Source organism: Excalfactoria chinensis, chromosome 9 (assembly GCF_039878825.1).
Source record: "Excalfactoria chinensis isolate bCotChi1 chromosome 9, bCotChi1.hap2, whole genome shotgun sequence".
In the NCBI taxonomy this organism is placed as follows: domain Eukaryota; kingdom Metazoa; phylum Chordata; class Aves; order Galliformes; family Phasianidae; genus Excalfactoria; species Excalfactoria chinensis.
The window spans coordinates 11,565,862-11,586,774 of record NC_092833.1 but is presented as its reverse complement, the minus strand read 5'-3'; the positions used below and the strand labels follow the sequence as shown (position 1 = coordinate 11,586,774).

At 53.8% G+C, this 20,913-nt stretch overlaps 2 protein-coding genes and 3 non-coding genes across 6 annotated transcripts; all 5 read left to right on the top strand.

Moving 5' to 3' along the window:
• The first annotated feature begins 3,412 nt into the window (after positions 1 to 3,412).
• NMUR1 (neuromedin U receptor 1) lies at positions 3,413 to 6,576 on the top strand. 2 transcript variants are annotated; one of them, XM_072344586.1, is made up of 3 exons: positions 3,413 to 3,942; positions 4,386 to 5,282; positions 5,761 to 6,576. In XM_072344586.1, exons 2-3 carry the CDS (start codon positions 4,388 to 4,390, stop codon positions 6,225 to 6,227), a joined length of 1,362 nt encoding a protein of 453 aa, XP_072200687.1. In that variant the 5' UTR covers positions 3,413 to 3,942; positions 4,386 to 4,387; the 3' UTR covers positions 6,228 to 6,576. The 2 variants fall into 2 exon arrangements, with proteins under 2 accessions (XP_072200687.1, XP_072200688.1); XM_072344587.1 differs by lacking the exon at positions 3,413 to 3,942 and having other exon boundaries at positions 4,280 to 5,282; positions 5,761 to 6,342.
• Positions 6,577 to 11,808: 5,232 nt separating this feature from the next.
• NCL (nucleolin) lies at positions 11,809 to 19,585 on the top strand. Its single transcript, XM_072344585.1, has 15 exons — positions 11,809 to 12,188; positions 12,672 to 12,779; positions 13,536 to 13,821; positions 14,094 to 14,249; positions 14,643 to 14,822; positions 15,049 to 15,132; positions 15,371 to 15,506; positions 15,882 to 16,018; positions 16,445 to 16,571; positions 16,699 to 16,832; positions 17,214 to 17,352; positions 17,453 to 17,610; positions 18,111 to 18,237; positions 18,644 to 18,870; positions 19,090 to 19,585. Exons 1-15 carry the CDS (start codon positions 11,865 to 11,867, stop codon positions 19,167 to 19,169), a joined length of 2,403 nt encoding a protein of 800 aa, XP_072200686.1. The 5' UTR covers positions 11,809 to 11,864; the 3' UTR covers positions 19,170 to 19,585.
• On the top strand, positions 15,232 to 15,300 carry LOC140256482 (small nucleolar RNA SNORD82). The gene has a single exon (XR_011904749.1). It is a non-coding gene; the product is annotated as a small nucleolar RNA SNORD82 (small nucleolar RNA).
• LOC140256483 (small nucleolar RNA SNORD20) lies at positions 17,727 to 17,803 on the top strand. The gene has a single exon (XR_011904750.1). It is a non-coding gene; the product is annotated as a small nucleolar RNA SNORD20 (small nucleolar RNA).
• On the top strand, positions 18,369 to 18,508 carry LOC140256480 (small nucleolar RNA SNORA75). The gene has a single exon (XR_011904747.1). It is a non-coding gene; the product is annotated as a small nucleolar RNA SNORA75 (small nucleolar RNA).
• Positions 19,586 to 20,913: the final 1,328 nt, after the last annotated feature.

Genomic DNA, 20,913 nt, shown 5'->3' with positions numbered 1-20,913 from the left:
CATGGTAACTTCCCTCATCCACCAGAAGCCACAGCACTACCATTCCTGCTGCAGCAGTTTGGGGCTGGCAGTGATGCTGTGCACCCAGCCATCACCCTCTTGCATGGAATAACCTGATGGGGCTGCTGAGGTCTGATTTGTCCACAAGAGGTAGGGTTGGGCTTCCCCTGTGCTGCAGGTGAGATGTTCCATTGGTTACTCTGTACCTTCTGGGCGTGGAAATCAGGCTGAGAGCCTCTAACCTCTATCCACTTGGACAGAACTACCATACCTAATCTTTCATCACTTGTCTGTCCCCAGGGCTCAGCTAACACCTGGAGCTGCCTGGGGTCTGTGGAGCCCCAGAGTGGATTCCATGTGGTCATACTAACATGCACGGGTTCATTGATCCTGTTAGCATCCCCTAACATAGAATCATTAAGTTGGGAACGGACCTTGAAAATCACCAAGTCCAACCACCAGCCCACCCCCACCGTGCCCACTGACCACATCCCTCAGTGCCACATCTACATGGTTCATGAACACCTCCAGGGCTGATGACTCCACCACCTCCCTGGGCAGCCTGTGCCAGTGCCCCATTGCTCTTTGTGAGAAGATACAGAGAGAACACCTCATCCCACACAGGGCTGTGTGGAATCCTATCTCCACCATCCCCACGTCCCCATCCCTCAGCCTGGCTGTGTGCCGGAGCAGAGTGCACACAGAGATGCTCTGCAAAGGGCTTCAGGGGCACAAACAGACCCTGCAGCTCACTCCTCTCCCTCTGGCTTCTGTCCCTGTTTGCTGCCGTGCCGTGCTTCATGGTGATGTTGTTGCTCTTTATGGCTGGTGGGGCTGATCTTGAGTGAGTCATTATGTGGCAAATGGGATCCAATCACAGCAACATTATTTCCTCGCCCGGTGTTCTTTGCAAATGAGATTTTGCAGAACTCGGAGCATTTTTTTTTTCTTTTCCTTCCAGCCAAAGGCCTCTTCCCAGCCCCATTTAAAAGCCCACGGATTGGGTGTGGGATAGAATGAATATTTACCACGGGGCTCACAGGGCAGTGAGCTAATAAACACTCTGGCAATCAATCCTGGCAGAGCAGCCGCACCTGGAGTGCGCCGGTGCATGCAGAGCTGATGTGAGTGAGGGCTGGGGAGAGGCCGTCCCTGCTCCTCAATGCTCATTTCTCTGCTTTGGTGACTCACACGGGAGAAGGTTTGGAAAGGAATAAATAGAGCCCATAAAGTGTTTCACTGATGCTTGGGAGGATGCCCTGGGTCTGTGCTCTGTCTCAGTGATCCAGAGGAGGTCGTGCTGGAGTGGAGCGATCCCCAAAACACTGTGGGTTGGGCAGCATGTTCTTGGCTGATGGAATGCTCTGTGGGATCAGAAGACCCCTTTACCAAGAGCAGCTTTGAAGCAGGAGATGGGGTTCTGCCCCAGTGCTCAGTGTTGTCATGGGCCTGTTCCCTGGGAGGCTCTTTCCTGCCCATGGCTGAGAGCATCCCCAAGTCCTGTTGGAGCCCTGTAAGAGCCCTGCTCTCCTGCCAGGTGCAGAGGCACTTGTCTGTGCCGGCCCTGATTAGCAGAATGATGGTTGCCATGGAGCCCCAGTTCCTGCTCTACACCCCAGCAGACCCAGGGGGAGGAACGCGTGGAGTAGAGGCCAATTGCACTCTTCCCAGAAAGCTGATTGCTTCTATCCTAGCAGACATCTAAACGGGCCTTTCATTCATTTCCTTCCTACTTTCAGCCCGAGGTTTGGGAGGAAAAAAAGAACTGTCCCCTCCTGGGATCTCACAGATGGGCTGGGAGAAGGCTCATGGGGTGACCTGGGGCAGAGCATCCGGCATATGGTCCTGCATTCCATAGGATCCCACATCACTTCGGGGCTTACAGTGTCCCCTGGTGGTCATGGGGACAGTCCGGGACAGATGCTCCTTATAATCTGTATCAGCCAGGTAGGGTTAATGCAATAAAGTGCCTGACAAGGGGAATGGGATGAAGGGCCGTGCCCCATACACAGCTCCTCCTCTTTATGGAGCAGTAATGGAACAGGAGTTACCATCTTCTGATGATTTCATTCATCAGAAAATTGAAAAGCAGAATGGATTGCTCTGAAGTGCTGTTGGGCCCACAGGGGACACTTAGCAAGAAACAGATACAGAGGGGTAAAAATGGGAAGCAGCCTGCAGTTGCTGGGAGGCACAAACCCTTCCCAAGAGCTGCAGTGGTGGAGAGGTTTTCAGGAATGCTCCCTGCTTGAGGCGGCCTCTGTGCCTCACGGACCCATCCCAACCTTGGGTGTGGATGGGGAGAACGCAGCCTGGGCATCAGCAGGGAGCAAATCCTGTGTCTCCTCCAGGCTAGCACTGCCCAGATACCGGTGCTGAGTGCAATGAGTTGTGCTGGGGCTCAGCCTGGGTTTGAGAGGTGACACGGGACAGGAGGCATAAAGTCTGTCCTGGTAGGTCTATCCTGCCTGCTCTTTTCCATCTCCTTCTCCAAGATCCCTGCCTTGCCTGCTCAAACCCAGTCCTGCTGGATTCTCTCCCAGCTCCATCCTCTCCACCTTGTGAGCAGCCAGGGTGGAACAAAGACGGGATGGACAGAGGAAGGTCCCAAGGATGATAACGCCTTTCAAGGTCCTACCTCGAGTGCTGGGTCTTTGGATCCCTACCAACCCCTTGACACCCTCAAGGTGACAAAGGGTGATGCTGACGGTGGGTGCATGTCTTCAGCTGTGCAGCCAAAGTGCCATGGAGCCACAGCAGGGCAGAGACCTCTGAGCCCCTACGTATTACCTCCTGAGCTACTGTGGTGGGAGAGCCCTGAGTCCCTGTAAAATCCTGGCAGCCTTCAGCCCTGCCTGCCAACTGGGGGCAGCAACACAGTGCGGAGTTGAAGGCAGGGACAGGGATCCTGGGGGCTGCTGAAACCATCCCCAGAGATGATGACCACATATTCCAATGGAGCCACTGGGGCAGGATTCGGGCTGGGTGCTCAGCTGCTCCTCCGGCTGGAAGTTGAGCTGAAAGTGATTTGAAGAAGAAGAAAAGCACAGACTTTTGGAGAGAGAGGAGCTGCAGGAGAGAGGGGACGGGCAGCCTGGCACGGTGCGCTGGGACATGTGAACGCATGGGGTGTGTGGGGGGTGTGCGTGTGCACGTGTCCGCGTGCCTGCAGAGCGGGGTTGTTACCCTGCAGCCGGCGGGGGCTGATCAGTGCAGAGGACGGGCAGACAGACAGACAGACAGACGGACAAACAGGCAGACAGGATCGCAGACAGACTGACGGACAGGCAGCAGGAGGGATCCGAGCCCGGCGCACACCGAGGACTGATGCCGCGATCGCAGCAGTGATGGGCTCCAGCTCCGCAGCCGGCGGTGGGGAGGACCCAGGGGTTGCACATCTGGGACCCCGAGCAGCCTCCGGCTCCGTCTGCGCCCTCCCTGCAGAATTCCGTCCAACTCCGGCCCCCGCGCCCGCTAGTGTCGGCAGAGCAGCGCTGATCGATGCCTCCTTCACTACGCAAATGGCAAATCACCGCGTTGTGAAGGCTGCTGGTGGGGATGGAGACGGCCGTGCTGCCCTCCCCCGGGACTCACTCGAGTCAATGGAGTTTATGACTTTAACGTATTTCCTCTCCCCTCCTGAAGAGCATCTCCTCCGCGGTGCCGCTTTGCCGGAGAGGTTCCAGCCCCCGGTCTGTGCACTGGGTTTGGGGACGAGAGGAAGCCCCCTGGGACCCCCCCTCTGACGGAGGAGAGCAGCAGCTGTCGGAGAGGGGCAGCGGGTTGCCGAGATCTGAGCTCCAAGTGGAAAGCGGGATTCCTTTCTCCTGCCTCTTAAGGCAGCGACGTCTCCATCCCCCTCCTTCGCTCCCTCCCCGTCCGACCCTGTCTGACATAGGGGTGCTGGGACCTCATCCTGCCTGCGGAGCTTCCCAGCGAGACGTAAGTCCTTCCTGGAGAGGAGGATGAATTTTCCCCTCGGTTATTTTACCTCTCAGCCCCTCTGCACGGGGAGCTGGAGCTGGGGCAATGCATGGTGCGGTCCGAGGTTGGCTTCGGGGCTGTGTCCTGTGGGATAAGAGAAGAGGGGACAGCCCTGCCACAGTGTCCCCACAGGTGGGACAAAGGGACCACAGTCAGGTCAGGAAACTGCCAGGGCTGTTTGTAGATGGGAAGCGGGGCAAGGGGAGCTGGGGGTTCCTATAGGGGGAGGTTTGGAAAATTTTGGGTGCTTTCCCAATGGAAAAGCTTTTGCTGGGGCAGGATGGGGGTGCTGAGTTGTGGTGATCGGCAAAGTCTTGGAACCCCAATGGGAAGAGAGGATTGGGCTCAGGAGCAGCAGAGGGTTTGGGAAAACACCCTGTGAACTGCTACGTCTCCCGCAGCCATGAATCCCTACATCAACTGCTCTGGCCCTGAGCTCCCCCTGCCCCAGCAAGACTTCCCCATGGAGCCCCCCAGCCCCGACCTCTGCAATAGGACTCAGCCCGATGCTTTATTCGACCCCAAAGATGCCAACCTGACAGAGGAGCAGCTGCGGCATAAATACTTAGGACCTCGGAGGTCCAACTTCTTCATCCCTGTCTGTGTGATCTACCTGCTGATCTTTGCTGTGGGGGCAGTGGGCAACACACTCACCTGCATCGTCATCCTCCGGCACCGCTTCATGAGGACGCCCACAAATTACTACCTGTTCAGTCTGGCTGTGTCCGACCTGCTGGTGCTGCTGCTGGGGATGCCACTGGAGCTGTACGACATGTGGAGCAATTACCCCTTCCTGCTGGGGGCTGGGGGCTGTTACTTCAAAACGTTGCTCTTTGAGGCTGTCTGCTTTGCTTCCATCCTCAACGTCACCGCCTTGAGCGTGGAGCGCTACATTGCTGTGGTGCACCCACTCAAGGCTAAGTATGTGGTGACCAGAAACCACGCCAAGAGGGTCATCATCACCATCTGGGTGATGTCGGTCATATGTTCCATCCCCAACACCAGCATCCATGGGCTGCAACCTCTCTGTGTGCCTGGCCGGGGCCGCGTGCCTGATTCGGAGATCTGCACCCTGGTGAAGCCACGCTTGACTTACAATCTCATCATCCAGATCACCACCATCGTCTTCTTCTTCCTGCCCATGGGAACCATCAGCATCCTCTACCTGCTCATCAGCCTGCAGCTTAAGAAAGAAAAGATGCTGGAGGCCCTGGGAGCCAAGTCCAGTAGTGACAGTGACTATCACAGAGTCCAGAGACAGAAGAAGGTGAAGAGGAGACAGGTCACAAAGATGCTGTGTGAGTCTGAGAACGGGCAAAGCCAGTGGGGGTGTTGGAAGGGTGCTGGGAGGAAACAGAGGTCTTGGTCATCCTTGGTCATCCTGGAGGAAGGTTGTGGGGGCAAAGGCAGAGCTGGTGGCTGTGATCCAATGGTGGGGTCTGCTTGTGGTGGCTCATCCAGGAGAGCCCTGGGTAAGAAAGGGGAAGGGACAAGGCTGGGGTGGTTGACCTCTCCCTCTGCTAACCCAGATTCCTCTGGCCTACAACCTTGGGGTGTTGTGGTTGTCTCCAACCCTACTCCTTCCCATGAACATGAGGCTCTGATCTGAGGCTCTATCAGAGCACCCCTCTGTCCCACTACTCTCCCTTCCCTGTCCTTTCCCCCAGCAGCCCCTGACTGCTTCTCCAGCACTGGGGATCCAAGTAGGGTGGCAGAAAAGGGCATCAGGATGTTGAGCCCCATTCCCCACTAACAACAGCCCCCGTCTCCCTGCAGTTGTGCTGGTGGTGGTGTTCGGGATTTGCTGGGCCCCCTTCCACACTGACCGCCTTGTCTGGAGCTTCATCTCCACCTGGACCGGCCCCATGCTCCACATGTTCCAGTATGTCCACATCATTTCAGGCGTCTTCTTCTACCTGAGCTCAGCTGCCAACCCCATCCTCTACAACCTGATGTCCACCCGCTTCCGCGAGATGTTCAAGGAGGTGATGTGCCACCCCGGCCAGCGCCCACCAGGCTCATGCAGGCACTCGCCCAGCGTCACCCACGCCACCACCCGCAGCACTGAGTGTGAGCCCATACCCAGTGCCAATGGGCTGCCCCTCTCTGACGCTGAGGAGTACAAGATGGAGGAGATGGAGGAGATGGAGGAGATGGAGGAGATGGAGGAGATGGAGGAGATGGAGGAGATGGAGGAGATGGAGGGAGGCCAGGCTGTCACACATGCCGCATCCCACTGCTGAACAGCAAGGATATGCAGGAACCAAAGCAGCTTCCCCACCATCAGCATCACCATCACCACAGCATTCATTCACCTGCAGGTTTGAGGGGAGCAATGGGGCAGTGCATCACCGTGCTGTTCCACCAGGAACAGGGCTGGTTCTCAGCATGCTGCCAGGTGGCTTGTCTCGGTTGCTGCAGGGACTCAGTGACCATCCCTTGGCTCACTATGCCCAGGTTGCATTGCATCCTCTCCGCTCAGCACTGGGGCCAGACAAAGCCAGCACATCGTGCTGTCACACAATCCCCTCATCCCCACCCTGCATGAGCTGTTCCTCACCCAAGAATCACAAATCAGAGCCGTTCTCTCTCAGTTTGTGCCCTAGTTGCATTCCTTGGGACCCAGACCCGTCCCCAGCACTCAGCCATCCTCCCACCTGCTGACAACAGTGATGGGCACCATCCCTTTGCCCTCCTTCCTGCATATCCCCACACCTTTGCACAACAAAGTTGCCATGGAAGGTGATGGTAGCAGCTCCTGCCCCTAAAGGCACCCTGAAATGTGCTGCTATACCTCCTGAGGCTTTGCTCACCTGAGGCAGGGAAAGTGTGAGCAGGACGCACAACAGATGGGGCCCCCCCTGGAATGGAGGCGATCAATCAGTCCCCAGACACGCAGCTGGGAAAATGTCACAAAATGCCACAGCAGGTGGGCAGGCAGACCAGCTCCCCCCGGCTGGAGGGGCTGATCGATTCGCTGCCTGGGATCGATGCTGCTGCCATCCTGGTGTGCACAGGGTGCTCCCGTGGGATGGAATATCAGCGCTCCAAAATGCCGCCCCGTGGCTATCAGAGCAGGCTGAGCTGTTTCTTATACAACTTTCCCAGCCCCAGTTTTCCCCCAGCCAGGATGTGTGCTCACAATCTCCCTCCTGTGCCCTGCTCACAGCCCCTGTCCCATTGGCAAAGCGTTTCCCTTTGGGGTCTTGTTGTGCAGATGAATGCGGGGCTGCTGTAACCTCTGCCCTTCAGGATCCTCTCAGAGCACGTCAACGTGGCAAAGTGCATCGATCTCCATTTTCCCCCCTCTCTATCTCCCATCGCTCCCGGTCCCAGGCAGCCACGGGTGGAAGTGACGGATGCCTCCTTGATGGCTGTTATTGCCCCATTAAGCCTCACACGGACACAACCCCAGCTGGAAACCTCTGGGAAATGGCTTTTTAATTGGCAGTCGATAGCATTTTATTGTGCAGGGACAGCAAGTGGAGTTTCAGGTCCGTCATGCTCTGGCTCAGGGCAGCAGGGAAGGCAGGGGACTAAACACCTTGGCCAAGGGGCAGCAGAAAGTGATCCCCTTGGGTTCCCTGCTGTGTCCTGGCACAGCCATGCTCCATGTGCCCCCTCCACCTCCCCTTGGCCGCTCGGTTTGCTCTTTGACTTGCAGGAGGGGAAGCTGGTGGTGATGCTGCTGTCTGTCAAGTGGTGATGCTGGGGCTGTTTAGAGGTGTTTGGGTTTTTTTTATCACTCCAAATAGAATCTAAAGACAAGCCTCACCCCTCCAGCCACCGTTCTGGGACAGCACATGGGGACAACCCTGTGGCCAACCATGTCACCGTCCCTGCTGGGGGCTTGGCCAAATGCTTATAGGTGTTGCACAGATACGTGGCTGGTGGTAAAGTGCTTCTGCAGGATTAATCAGAGGGATTACCCATGCTGGGAGCTATGCATGGAGGCGATGGTTGGGACAAGCCATGGATGAGTGATAGGGTCAGGGTTTGGGGCTGCGCAGGGACCCCCACATCTCCCACCCATGCTATGAGCCACGGATCAGATGTCCCCTGGGACAGGATGGCCATGGTGTTAGGAGGTCCCCAGTGCAATGGGTTTGCTCTGAGCTGGGGGACACAACTCTCTGTCCCACAGTTTGGGACACGTGTCTGGCCCAAGCTCCGCACCACCACCTCTCCTCCAAATGGTTCATTTCCCAAGAGCTGCTTCTCAAAAGTTGTCATCTGTCCTCTGAGATTTACAGCAGTGCCTTCCCAGCAGCCGATCCCATTGGAACCCGCTGCAGCCGAACCCCACGTGCTCACATCGCAGCACAGCAAATCCCCCCCGGCTGTACAGCACCCCTTGATGGTGCCTCCAATTCAAAGATTTATCACCTTCGCTAAGGGATTAAAAAGCAATCCATCTGCGAGGCTGCCCCAGCCTTGTAAGGCTTTTGTGCTGGGGTTGTTTGCAACGGCCATGGCTTTTTTTCTTTCCTTGACAGAGCCAAAACTCAGTTTTACAGCAGTTTTCCCAGACGGCCGGAGCTATGATGGATGGCACTGGGAATGCCAGCAGATTCTTCACCACCCTTCCTCAAAAGCCGAGGGAGGGGCTGGTTTTTGCTTGCTTCACGTGGCCGTCGGTGGGGGAAAGCTCACGTGGGCAGCGTTTGCAAAGCCCTCGTGGCTGGATCTGGGACTAGGGCTGTGCGAATGGAGATGGAACATCAGTGTCAGGAATGTGCTCGGATCCCATTTCTCCCAGCAGGGCCGTGGGAAGCACAGAGGGACCTCAGATCCCTTCCCCAGCACTGCAGAAGTGTGTGGGGACAATTGGTCCATGAAGGCCACCAGCAGCCAAACATGACCCACACTTGTTCCCACTGCAACGTTGTAAGGGCAATGGAACTGATGTCCCAGCAGCACTTGCTTCGGTGTATGGGGATTCTTTGGTTAAGAAAGGAAAGCGATGCACAATTAGCACGGCAGCTTATGGATGAGAAGCGGCATGGTGGCATGTGGGGCAGCCATCTGGGGCCATGGGGAGTGCTGTCTTCAAGGTGGGGTGGTGATGGTCACCTGGGTGGGGACAAGGGACATGGGTGCTTTGGTCCTCAGTGTGTTTCCTGCCTTCCTCTTGGCCAGCGATGGCAAGGTGGCTCTGTGACAGGCTCATTGTACTCTCTAAGGGCACATGGTCTTGCCCATGGACCACCTCCAAGAGAAGTCCATCACAGTCACTGATGTTGTTCATGGAGCTCAGGAAGACCCAGGCAGGATGGAGCAGCTTGCATTGTGAAAAGGAAAGCTGTGATGTCCAGACTAGAAGAAGATAAAACTCATCTAATTTTCTACATATTTAGGACAGCCAGGCAGAAACTCAAGAGCTGGCCCTGCAGCCAGGCAGTCACAGCAGCTTTAATTCCAGGGCTTCATTGCTCCTTGCGTTCATTGAGACAGCCAGGGAAGTTTTATCTCCTCCTGTTGGGACAATTGAACGTGACACGTTGGAGAAAGCTGTCAGAAAGGCAGAGCAGATTTCTCTCATTATCTTTCCTTTGCTGCCTGTCAGCTGCCAGCACGGCCAGAAAAAAGCAAAGGGAGAAATGCAAACCCCAAATACAATCCTCCCTTCTCCTGCTGCCCCATTGGCTCAGCTCTGTCCCCACGCACACTGACCCCACCAGCAGTTGGCCGCTCTCTTAATTCCTCTTGCAATTTCCCTTCTAGTGTTTAGGTTCACCCTGTTTCCACTGGTTCCTCCTTTTGGAGCACCCGTGAGTGACTTCAGGACTCTCTGCTCCCACGTGCCATCCTCCTGCAGCTCGTTCCTTCAGTGCTCAGAGGGTTATGGCTGAAGTACAAAGCTGCATTAACACCAAACCACCCACAGCCTGTGGCTCCTGCAACCTCACTTCAGTTTGCTTTTTCATCACTTTTCTGAGCATGAAGCTCATTTCATTCTCAAAAAGGATTTGCTAGAGGAAACGGCATCCTGAGCTCCCCATCCCAGGACGCAGACCCCACAATGTAACTTCACAAAGCTCAACATAGCAATAAGCTCTTGCTAGGATGTAACTTCTCCCTCTCAGGATAACTGCTTTTCGGAGGCACGGCACATCCAGGGAGACCATTCTCCTGGGTGAGGCAGAAAGTGACAACTGGATGTAAATTATATTAGCAGGTTTTTTATTGGACAGATGCTACAAGATAGGACTATGGCAAGGGACGGGATAAGTAATGAAAGCAAATGGTGCAGCACCGTGAGGAGACAAATCAAATAAGGGTCTGACAGCACGGTCTGCAGTTGTTTGCTCTGAGGGAATGGCTCTTGGCTCAGTGGGACACAACACAGCAGCACCAACACCAGGTTTGGGGGCCAATTGCACGTCCAGCAGGAAAATCATTGTCTGCACATCTAGTCCCAAGGGGCACTTTGGTCTCAAATCTGTGTCCCAGGCTGGTCCTCTTTGCTCCAGCCACAGGTTTTGAGGGCTCATTCATGAGATGACTCTGGGGACGTTCCCTGGGGAACACCAGCCAATGCTGGGTCACAGGGCCACGTGCCACCAGGCCATTTCCAGACACTGTACTGCTTTCTGCCACACCGGGTCCTGGCTGTGCACTTTCTCTATGGGTGGCTCTTTGCTTTTCAGGGCTCCCCCTCATCCACCTAAACAGCGTTTTTGCCACAAGCTGAGCTGCTAAACCTGTTTTGGCCACATTACTCCGCGTTGATGCTGCGGAGGCTGCAGCCCTGTCTTGGCCCATAGGCTCCTTCTGAGCTGTGCTGCAGAGCTCACACGGGGTTGTGGTGCACCCTGGGCACTCAGGGGTGGCTCCTGCAGCGTGCGGAGGGTGGGACTCTGAGCGATCCCACTCCACACGAATGTGTGACAGACACAGTGAAGCCGGCAGTGTCCCCCTCTCCTTGCCTCGTTACTCCCTACGGTGTCAGCTTGTCTGCAGGCTGCCCAGAGGTTCCCGGGTCCCCCCAGGGTGCCTCCTCACACCGAGCGCGGCTTCATTCCTTTACAGCCCCCACCTCTTTTCTTTAGGTTTCCCCCCCACGTGAGGGGCCTTGGAAGCCTTGGGAGGGCAGAGGGAACACAGGGATGAGCCCGGAGCCCCGTGGACAGGGCTGGACTCCAGTGCTAGCACACCGCTGGGGGGGCTCAGTGCCGGGGGCTGCCCGGGACCGTTCGGACCATTCACACCCAATTGTGCACGCACTGAAATAAAACCCCACAGGAATATTGGCTCCCAATGAACCAATTCAGCGCCATCCGCCGTGCGAACAAGGTTTATTTTTCTCCAGAGCTGCAGGGGGGGGGAGAGGGGGGACAAAAAGGGGGAGGATGGGGGTCGTTCCATGTGAAGCAGCGCCCGGCAGCTCCGTGCAGGACTCACAGTAGCGCTGCCGCAGCGCTGCAGGAGCTGGGTGAGGGTTTAATAGCGGGGCTGAGGGGCACGGTCAGAACAAGGCAGACCCCGACCGTAACTCCGCACTTTAGGAACCCCGGAATGAAACAACAACAACAGCCCCGGCTGCCCCCCCCCCCTCCCGCTCCCCGCCCGGACCCAGCTCTCATTTCCATGCAGCCCCGCCGCGCTCCCCGCTTCCCCCAGCCCACCCCGGCGCCCCCCGTTCGGCCCCACCACGTGGCCCGCCGTCCGCCACGTGCTCTCCCGCGGCCCCGGACACGCCCGCTCTCCGCTAAGAGTCCCGTCCAATCAGAGAGCGGGCACCCAACTGCCGCCTTCTCATTGGCCGCTCCACTTCCTACAGGGCGGGCGTCGCGACCTCCAGTTCTCGCACCACGTCTCGCGGGCTTTCCCCTTTCCGCTCTCTGTAACGCGCTCTTCCATTGGCCGATAACAAAGCGATGTCGATTGGCGAAAGGCCTCGAGGGGCGGAAGCGGCGATTGGCCGCGCGGCGCGGCGCGCGCGCCGATTGGACGGCGCGGGGGCGGAGTGGGCGGGGCTAAGCCGAGGGCTAGGCAAGGCAGCGGAAGGGCCGCGCGCTCGCTCTTTCGTTTCAGTCCCCGGTCGGAGCCGCCCGCGCCGCGCCGCCGCTCCCGGGAACGCGCCGTTCCCCGCCGACACCCCGCAGGGCCGCGCGCTCCCGCCCCACGAGGCAGTTCGGCCGCCGCCGCAGCGCCACCAGGTACCGCCGGGCACCGCCGCCATCATGGTGAAGCTCGCCAAGGTGAGGCCTTCGGGCGGGGCCTTCGCGCGCCGCGGGACCTCCGGCTGCGGGGCCGCGGGGCCGGGCCTGCATCGTGCATTGTGAGCGCAGCCGGCCGCGCTCCTTCCCGCCCCCGCCATCTCTCCGCGCCGCGCGGCGCTTCCCGGCCCGCCGCCCCGCCGTTCTTTATTCCCGCACAGCGAAGATGGCGGCGGTGGGAGGGGCGCGCGCGGTGGGAGCGGTTTGGAGCGCCCCCCCCAACTGCGTCCATGTTGGAGAGCGGCCTGAGGGGGGGGGGATCCGCGTACCGGGGGGGATCGGGGAGGGGGGGGAGGAGGGGGGGGGGCGGCCACGTGGTGCGGCGGAACACGTGGGGGGCGGGGGAGGAACGGGGACGCCACGCGGGGCCGGGCCGGGCGGGACGAGTCGGGCCGCCACGTGGTTGGGACGATTGTGCCTTGAGCCGGTCCGTATTGCGTCCTGACGGTGCGTTGTGTCGTGCAGGCTGCCAAGAACCAAATGAAACAGAAAAAAATGGCGCCTCCCCCTAAAAAGGTCGAGGAGAGCGAAGAGGAGGAGTCCTCGGACCTGGAGGAGAGCAGCGGGGAAGAGGTGAGCATGCCACGTGCAGCCACGAGCTTCAGAAGAGGCCGAGTGTTACTGGGGGATGAGGTGGGGAATCCGTGCTGGTAAACAGCTCGGGGAGGAGGTGAGCGGGGTTGGTTGTGGCTGAAGGATAAACTGGGTGGAATGAGGGGGAGGCAATGAAGGAAGAAGCGGCTGAGCAGCTCAAGCCGTGATTCCTGCCTTGTTTTCCTGCCCTTCGACTGTGAGGATCTTAAAGCTGGTCCGAGTAGCAGGGAGTGAGTGAATACCTAATGAACTGTTCAATCATCAGCAGTAGGTGGTTTATTGCACGTGTAAAGCACAGGAGTAAAAACGTGAAGGTGTTGGTCCCTGTTGCGGGTGGGATTGTTGGGGTTGGTTCAGGAGCAGACAGTTGCAGGATGCTTTGCTGTTCATCTCTTAAAAGCTGATTTCAAGTTACAGCAATTCAACAGAGTTGGCAAATAAGGTAAAAAGCCAAAATTAGCGACAAGTTTTAGATGGTAGTTATTGGTGCTTTAACTGAATGAGGGGAATTGGCAGAACAGGTGCAGCAGTGGCTCAGAAAGAGCAAAGATCTCAATCTGGCGTATGGAGAGAGATAGCTACGTGCTTCTGCTGCAGCTCCTATAATGCCAGCTTCACAAGTTCTGCAAAGCTCTACGTGGTTGTCAAGGTGTAATGTCACTGAGGGGCCACTGTCATCAACTTGATGTCCCATCAAGGGCAGCATTAGGCTCACGCTCAATGAATCTCTTTCAGGTGATGATCCCTCCAAAGAAACAACAAAAAGCAGTGGTTACACCGGCCAAGAAGGCTGCTACCCCTGCAAAGAAGGCTGCTACTCCTGCGAAAAAGGCAGTGACACCAGCCAAGAAGGCTGTGGTTACTCCAGCTAAAAAGGCTGTCGCTCCATCTCCCAAAAAGGCTGCAGTCTTAGGCAAAGGAGCAAAAAATGGCAAGAATGCCAAGAAGGAAGAGAGCGAGGAAGAAGATGAAGATGACGAAGAAGATGATGAGGAAGATGAGGATGAAGAGGAGGAATCTGGTAAGTTCGGTTTGGGATGCATTTCTGTCTTTGTGAGTTGAGCAGAGTTGGTTCAGTCTCGTAGGTGAAACTGATTACTTTTGAAACAACAGTTCAGCAAAATGCAATGCTCAGAAAGGGAGGACAGGTGGGGTAAAAGTTGGAGAACTTTCTATATTAGAGCTGTGTTATTTGAGGTGTGTGTCACACCTTTTGAGTTTTCTCTGATGAAACAAAGTGTTTGGCAGTGTTTGAACGCTGAGTGATAACGGCTTATTGTGCTGTTGTGGTAGATGAGGAAGAGGAGCCAGCAATGCCTGTGAAGCCTGCAGCCAAAAAGTCCCCAGCAGCTGTACTAGCCAAAAAGCCTGCAGTTGTACCAGCAAAGCAAGAATCTGAAGACGAGGAGGAGGATGATGATGATGAGGAAGATGAGGAGGAGGATGAAGGTATGTGGTTCATAAAGGAGTTAGAGAAACTTTGAGTTTTGGAAAATTGAGTTGTTAAAGTGGTAGACACTTACAGGGAGCTTAAGGGAGGGTAACATGATGGGTTAGTGGGAGTGATGCAGTGTGTCTGTGTTCAGTCAGTGCCCAGCTGCCTTTAACTGGCTACCAGGTATCTGTCAGATAGAGCAGGAGTGTTCACTTTTCTACTGTCGAGATAAAAAGAGAACTTAAAGAGCTGATGTCTGTGCAGTAAAAGCTGAGATACAGGCAGTGCAGTCTTCTGAGAACATACAAGCTTTATGAGGAATGCAGAACTATAGAGTTAATGGAGTGTTTTTTAGACTCAAAAGTGGCTTAATCTGGAATGTTCCTGAAATCTCCTACTTGTTGCAGAGTCTGAAGATGAGGCCATGGACACAACACCTGTTCCTGTGAAGAAACCTACTCCAGCAAAGGCTGCGCCAGCTAAAGCCAAGGCAGAGTCTGAAGATGAGGAAGACGAAGAAGATGAGGATGAAGATGAGGGGGATGAAGATGATGAAGAGGAGGATGAGGAAGAAAGTGAGGATGAAAGTGAGTTTATATTAAGATTATTTTCCACAGTAGCCAAGAAAAAGTGTCTAAGCACATTTTTGTTTTGCTTTGTAGTCTTTAGGACCAAAGAGCAGTTAATTGTAACGCAGGCCTTCTGTGTGGACAGTGCAGAAGTTAACAGTCCTGTATTGATACAGCACTGAAGAAACTGTTGTTTTATTCATGTACTTCTATTTCAATATTGTTTCTTGTTCCCTAACCACAGAACCTGTCAAGGAAGCACCTGGAAAAAGGAAAAAAGAAATGGCCAATAAGAGTGCACCAGAGGCCAAGAAAAAGAAAACAGAAAGTAAGTGGCATGGATGGGGTCACAAGTGATGCTCATTTGAGTTGTGAGGCATGTACGTAATGGTGAAGGGGCTGTGGATGTCAAGTGTGTTTTCTCCTCAGCACAAATGATGATTATAAGGGACTTAATACTGAAATGTGATGTGATTTTTGAGCAAACCTGATGTGCTGATGCTGTCAATAGGCTGAATTCCAACTCTCTTCGTTTGCCTTACGTTCAAATGTCTTTTCATTCAAAGCACCTGCTTCAGCTTTCTCACTCTTCGTGAAGAACTTGTCCCCCTCGAAGGACTATGAAGAACTGAGGACTGCCATCAAAGAATTCTTTGGCAAGAAAAACCTCCAAGTCTCAGAAGTCAGAATTGGTTCTTCCAAGTAAGTTCCTCTGTAGAGTTCTGCCCCTTCTTTCTTTGACTTGGCAGCAGTTCATTTAGATGGCTGTAAGTGTGCTGATGCTGATTCCCTCTGGGGTGCTGGGATGGTTATTTGATAGCAAATGGAAGCTGAAAGAGGGACCAGAATACATGCAGTGCTGATAGCAGTGGTGTACTTCAGATGTATACTTCTCCCTAAAGGGTGAGCTGCCACTTCAGTACAGAGCTGCAGTTCTCTGCTGCTAGTTATCTGTGCTGGCCTGCCTGTGTCTTTTTATTGACGCTTTAGCTTGACCATAATCCCCTGTTCTTGTTTTCTGTATGTATTGTTATTAGAAAAAGATCAACTTAACCTGTGAAACTTCTGTTCTTTCAGGCGGTTTGGCTATGTGGACTTCTTATCTGCTGAAGATCTGGATAAAGCTCTTCAACTGAATGGAAAGAAGCTGATGGGCTTGGAAATCAAACTGGAAAAAGCAAAGAGCAAAGAAAGTCTTAAAGAAAATAAGAAAGGTATGACTCAACTCTGAATTATCTGCACATCAGAGAGAGGTGGATGGTATTGCTGATGGCTGCTGTGCTGCTCTTAAATCATTTCCCTGGTTTGATCCCTGTGTCATCATTTCTCAAATGCTAAAATGGATGTGCAAGTTCTGACTTGCAAATCTGAATGACAGAGCTGGGAGAAAGTAGTACGTAGTAGGTGTATGAGGAGGGAATGTGGTCCTGTCCAAACCTTAGGAGCTGTATTTGGCATTTAGTGCCCTTAATATAAATATAAAACATAATGGTAACCTAATGAATTTTTGCTCTTGCCTTTACTGCTTTTGGGACTACGAATAAGGTTTGAGGTTTTTTCTGCTGGGTGAATTTGGTCTGTCTGCTTGTTGAGAAGGGATGTGGAGCAGATGGTGAGAATTTTGCTTTTCCTCTTTGCAGAGAGAGATGCAAGAACACTGTTTGTGAAGAATCTGCCCTACCGTGTAACTGAAGAGGAAATGAAAAACGTATTTGAAAACGCCATGGAAGTCCGACTAGTACTTAACAAGGAAGGGAGCTGCAAAGGGTACGTAGCTGAGAGAGCTGTTAGGTTTGCTGTTAGTGCATCTGATGTGTTTAGGTATCATCCCCTTCAGTCATGAACTTAAACCGATGCCCTCTTGCAGGAATGACTGTCATTATCTTTGTTGTAGGATGGCCTATATTGAATTCAAAACAGAAGCTGAGGCAGAAAAAGCATTGGAGGAGAAGCAAGGCACAGAGGTTGATGGTCGTGCCATGGTCATTGACTACACTGGTGAGAAGAGCCAACAAGAAAACCAGAAAGGTATGCTTTCAGATCAATAGTGTGCATGCAGAGGGCAGGACTTAGCTCTGATTGCGTCAGAAACTTGCTAGGGACAGAATGACTTGAAGCACTGCAGCAAAGATGTAAGATAGTGGAGCCAAAGGTGTAAGATAGTAAGGAGCCTTGTGCCTTACTTGTGCTCCAGATGGCATGCATTGCAGGTCTCTCCTGCCTGTTTCTGACAAAAGAGGACCGTTAGTCCAGGTGACCAGAACAGTATTGCTCTGGGCCTTGAGCCTCGCCTCAACAGCGGGAACTGCGTGCAGCAGTTACCATCTCCTCAGGAGGGGACTCTGTGTCTAGAGGTAGAGAGCTTTCCCTCTCTAAGCTTGGACTTAAAGCACTGCGTTTCCTTTCTAGGAGGTGGAGGAGAGAGGGAGTCAAAGACTCTGATTGTGAACAACCTGTCGTATGCTGCCTCAGAAGAAACTCTCCAGGAACTGTTTAAGAAAGCTACTTCCATCAAGATGCCACAGAACAACCAGGGCAGGCCTAAAGGGTATGTTTAAAATGGAGTCCTCGGTTGGCATTGTGAATGCCTTACCTCCACTGATGTGCTGTGCCTTCCAAGCTGACTGAAATCTTCCTCTTCCAAATAGGTATGCGTTTGTAGAATTTCCCACAACCGAGGATGCCAAAGAGGCACTGAATTCCTGTAACAACACAGAAATTGAAGGCAGAGCAATCAGGCTGGAATTCAGTTCACCATCGTGGCAGAAAGGAAACATGAATGCAAGAGGAGGAGGAGGATTTAACCGTAAGTGTTCTGTGCCTGATGATTTGATCTTGTGATAAGAGCGTGCAATTCGTGCAATCTACTGCCTGCTCTAAAAACGAACAACAAACAACTGAGAAAGACATGAGCAGATGTGCTGGATATGATGACTGATTATCTGAAATGCTGATGAAACGATTCCTAAAGTCCTCTAGATAGTCAAGTGCTGATCCAGCAGTGTCTGTCACCCTGTTAGACAGCACAAGTGAGTATCAGTACGGATAATATGGGAAGGTGAAAGTGTGTAGAGGGGGATGGATTTGATGGTACTGAGTGGGTCCATTTGGAGACTCTTGGATGTGAGGTTCTGTTTGCAGTCCTGAGAGTTTTCAAGGTCATCTACCTTTGGGTGCCTCAGCTTCCTTTAAAAGAACCAATGCTGGGAGCTGCTGTTGGGGTCAGTAAAGGCTGAACGTGGTGCTGAGAGGTTGATGGTAGGTTTGCTCAGACTCTGATCTCTAAATTCATTGTCTTTTCCACAGAACAAAGCAAAACCTTGTTTGTCAGAGGCCTTTCTGAGGACACAACGGAGGAGACGCTAAGAGAATCATTTGAAGGCTCTATAAGTGCTAGAATAGTCACAGATAGAGACACTGGATCTTCTAAAGGGTATGTTGGGCATAATCCGGGGTTACTTCATTTCCTTCTGTGTGGTGCAGAGTGCATCTAATGCTTAATGTAGGTTCTTAGAAGGCAGTAGATGGTGTGGAACTAGGCCTGTGGCTCTGGTTGTGCATGCTCACTTCTCAATGAGCTCCTTCCTGCCGACAAATCCGTGGCAGCCTATGGATTCGCACGAGAAGGACATCAACAGCTCAGTACTGGCACACTCACAACCTGGTTCCATGCGTTGTGATTAGCCACTTACTGTTCTACAAGTAACAGTTCCACATGGCTCTATGTTGGCTAAGATGCTGCTGTGACCTGAAGGGATTGCTATCGAGTGCCAGTAGGTGGTGCTGCAGTTCATGGACCACGTGGAGTTTGACTGTGTGTCTCTTAATCCGCTGCCTAGGTTTGGGTTTGTGGACTTCAGCTCCCCAGAAGATGCCAAAGCAGCTAAAGAAGCTATGGAGGATGGAGAGATAGATGGAAACAAAGTGACCCTTGATTTTGCCAAGCCAAAGGGTGATTTTCAGCGTGGCGGCGGATTTGGTGGTGGATTTGGTGGTCGTGGTGGCAGAGGAGGCCGAGGAGGAAGAGGTGGATTTGGTGGCAGAGGTGGTGGCAGAGGGTTTGGAGGTAAGTGACCCCCTTCTAGGGCCTGTAGGCAAAAATCAACTGAAACTGTTCTTGGGATTACAGTGTGCTCCCATCACTTGGGATTACAGTGTGCTCCCATCATAGAGTGCTGGATGCGAGTTTGTTTTCTGTCCTTTACCAGGGAGGGGTTTGGAAAGGCAGTGCTGACTGCAGGGGGACCCACACATCTTTGTTTCCTGATCCGATCTCTTTTTATAGGTAGAGGAGGCGGCTTCCGAGGCGGCAGAGGAGGAGGTGGAGATCACAAACCCCAAGGGAAGAAGATCAAGTTTGAATAAACTTCCCTTTTCCTTTCCCTTCTCTTGATCTCTGAGACTATCTGAAAGGACTCCAGGGGTTTTTATTCTCCTTTTCTCTTGGTGGAGCCTTCGGAGGACATTCCAAGGTGCAAAGGAGTACTGCGAGCCACTTGGAAGAAAGAGTTTTCATTTCAAGCAAGGAAAGCAAGCTATTTTGACTGCTTGCCACATTCAAGTGAACTTTTTAACAGGAATGAGCGATAGCTGTGGGGAATTTACCCTTTGTCTGTGAGTTGTCTTGAATTTATAATGTTTTACCCATGTACAAAAATATGTTTTTTTTCCTATAAACTTCTGTAGCATTTTATTATTTTTTTTTTGCTGTAAAAACGCAGAATGTTTTATCATTTGTGCTTCAGCACCCTGTCTTGGACAGATTAAAGGACCTAAACTGGTTCGTGTTAATTCTGTGCCACTACAGCAGGGGCTGTGACAGAGTCTGCCTTGAGGCTCCATGCTTTAAGGTTGCTGTGATCAGTGCAGGCAGCATCCTGCTTTGGTCTGCTCTGCCCCCCTATCTCCCATATACAACAGTAGGAAAGAAGTATGGCCCTGGCTTGCAGCTACTCTTAACCTCTTTTAGAATGAAAGTAAGGCTGTGTGTGTGTGTGCTTTATTTCATCCCAAACTGGCCCTGTTTCTCTTGGTTCCTCAAAGCTGAGGCAGTACCTTGAAGCACAAGTTGTGAACATTGCTCTGGAAATGGGTGAGCTCCTGCACCTCTCCCTTTGGCACAGTGCTGGTCTCTTGTCCTGCCCAGGGCCTTGGCTGCTGTCCTGCTGCAGCAGTTGCTGGGGCACAATGCTGCCTTCGAGTGATGCAACGTGCCAGTACAGAAGGTAGGAGGGCAGCTGCTGCTCCAGGGTTGGTGGCAGCAGGGCAAAGCTGGCACTGAGAGGCTTCGGTTCAGGGCCTGCAGAAAGCTGCTCTAGCACTCAGCCAGACACCCTGTGCTACAGCAGGCAGCTGCCCAGCTCGGCACTGCCAGCACCCACCTTCCTCTCTAGAGGTAACAGGGCAAGCTTAGCGCCTGCTGCCTGCGCTTCTACTGCATCATCCCCCCAACAGTCTTCTAGTGAGGGGAAACGTCCCTACAGCGTAGCACCCCACGTCAACATCGGCTGTGCGTAGGAACAAGCTGCGTTTAGGCGGCTGGAGCAGCGCTGCAGCGTGTAGGGAGGTCCCGTTTCCATCGGTGCCCGCTCAGGACCGCTCGCAACGCCGCCATCAGCCATTTTATTTCGGAGTCTGCGCTCCGGCCTGCCGGGAAATGGTCGGAGAGCGGCGGCGGGGCCGGGCAGCAGAGGGCAGCAGTGGAACAGCAGAGGGCAGCAGTGGAACAGCAGAGGGCAGCAGTGGAGCAGCGCCGAGCTGCGGGCTGCCCCGACGGGAAGGGTTTCGTTCGTAACCATCCAGAACAAGCCGAGGTGAGGGCTCGGTTGGCTTTTTCTTTGAGCTCTTCCTTCTTTTAACCTTTATTTCAGAAGCTCAGATATTCACCGAATGCACGCAGTTCTTCTGTGCCCCTCCATGAGAGGAGCAACAGCGGCAGATCAATGCGGGCAGCTCCGTGCAGCACCCCGCGGATGGGATGAGCACACGGTTGTACCCAACGAGACTGACAGCCCCAGGAAATGCCCCAGGTGAACCCAGCAGAGGATGGGAGCAGCAGCGAGCCCTGTGCCCAGCGGTGCCGTCGGGCTCTGCCCTGCAGGTACCCAGG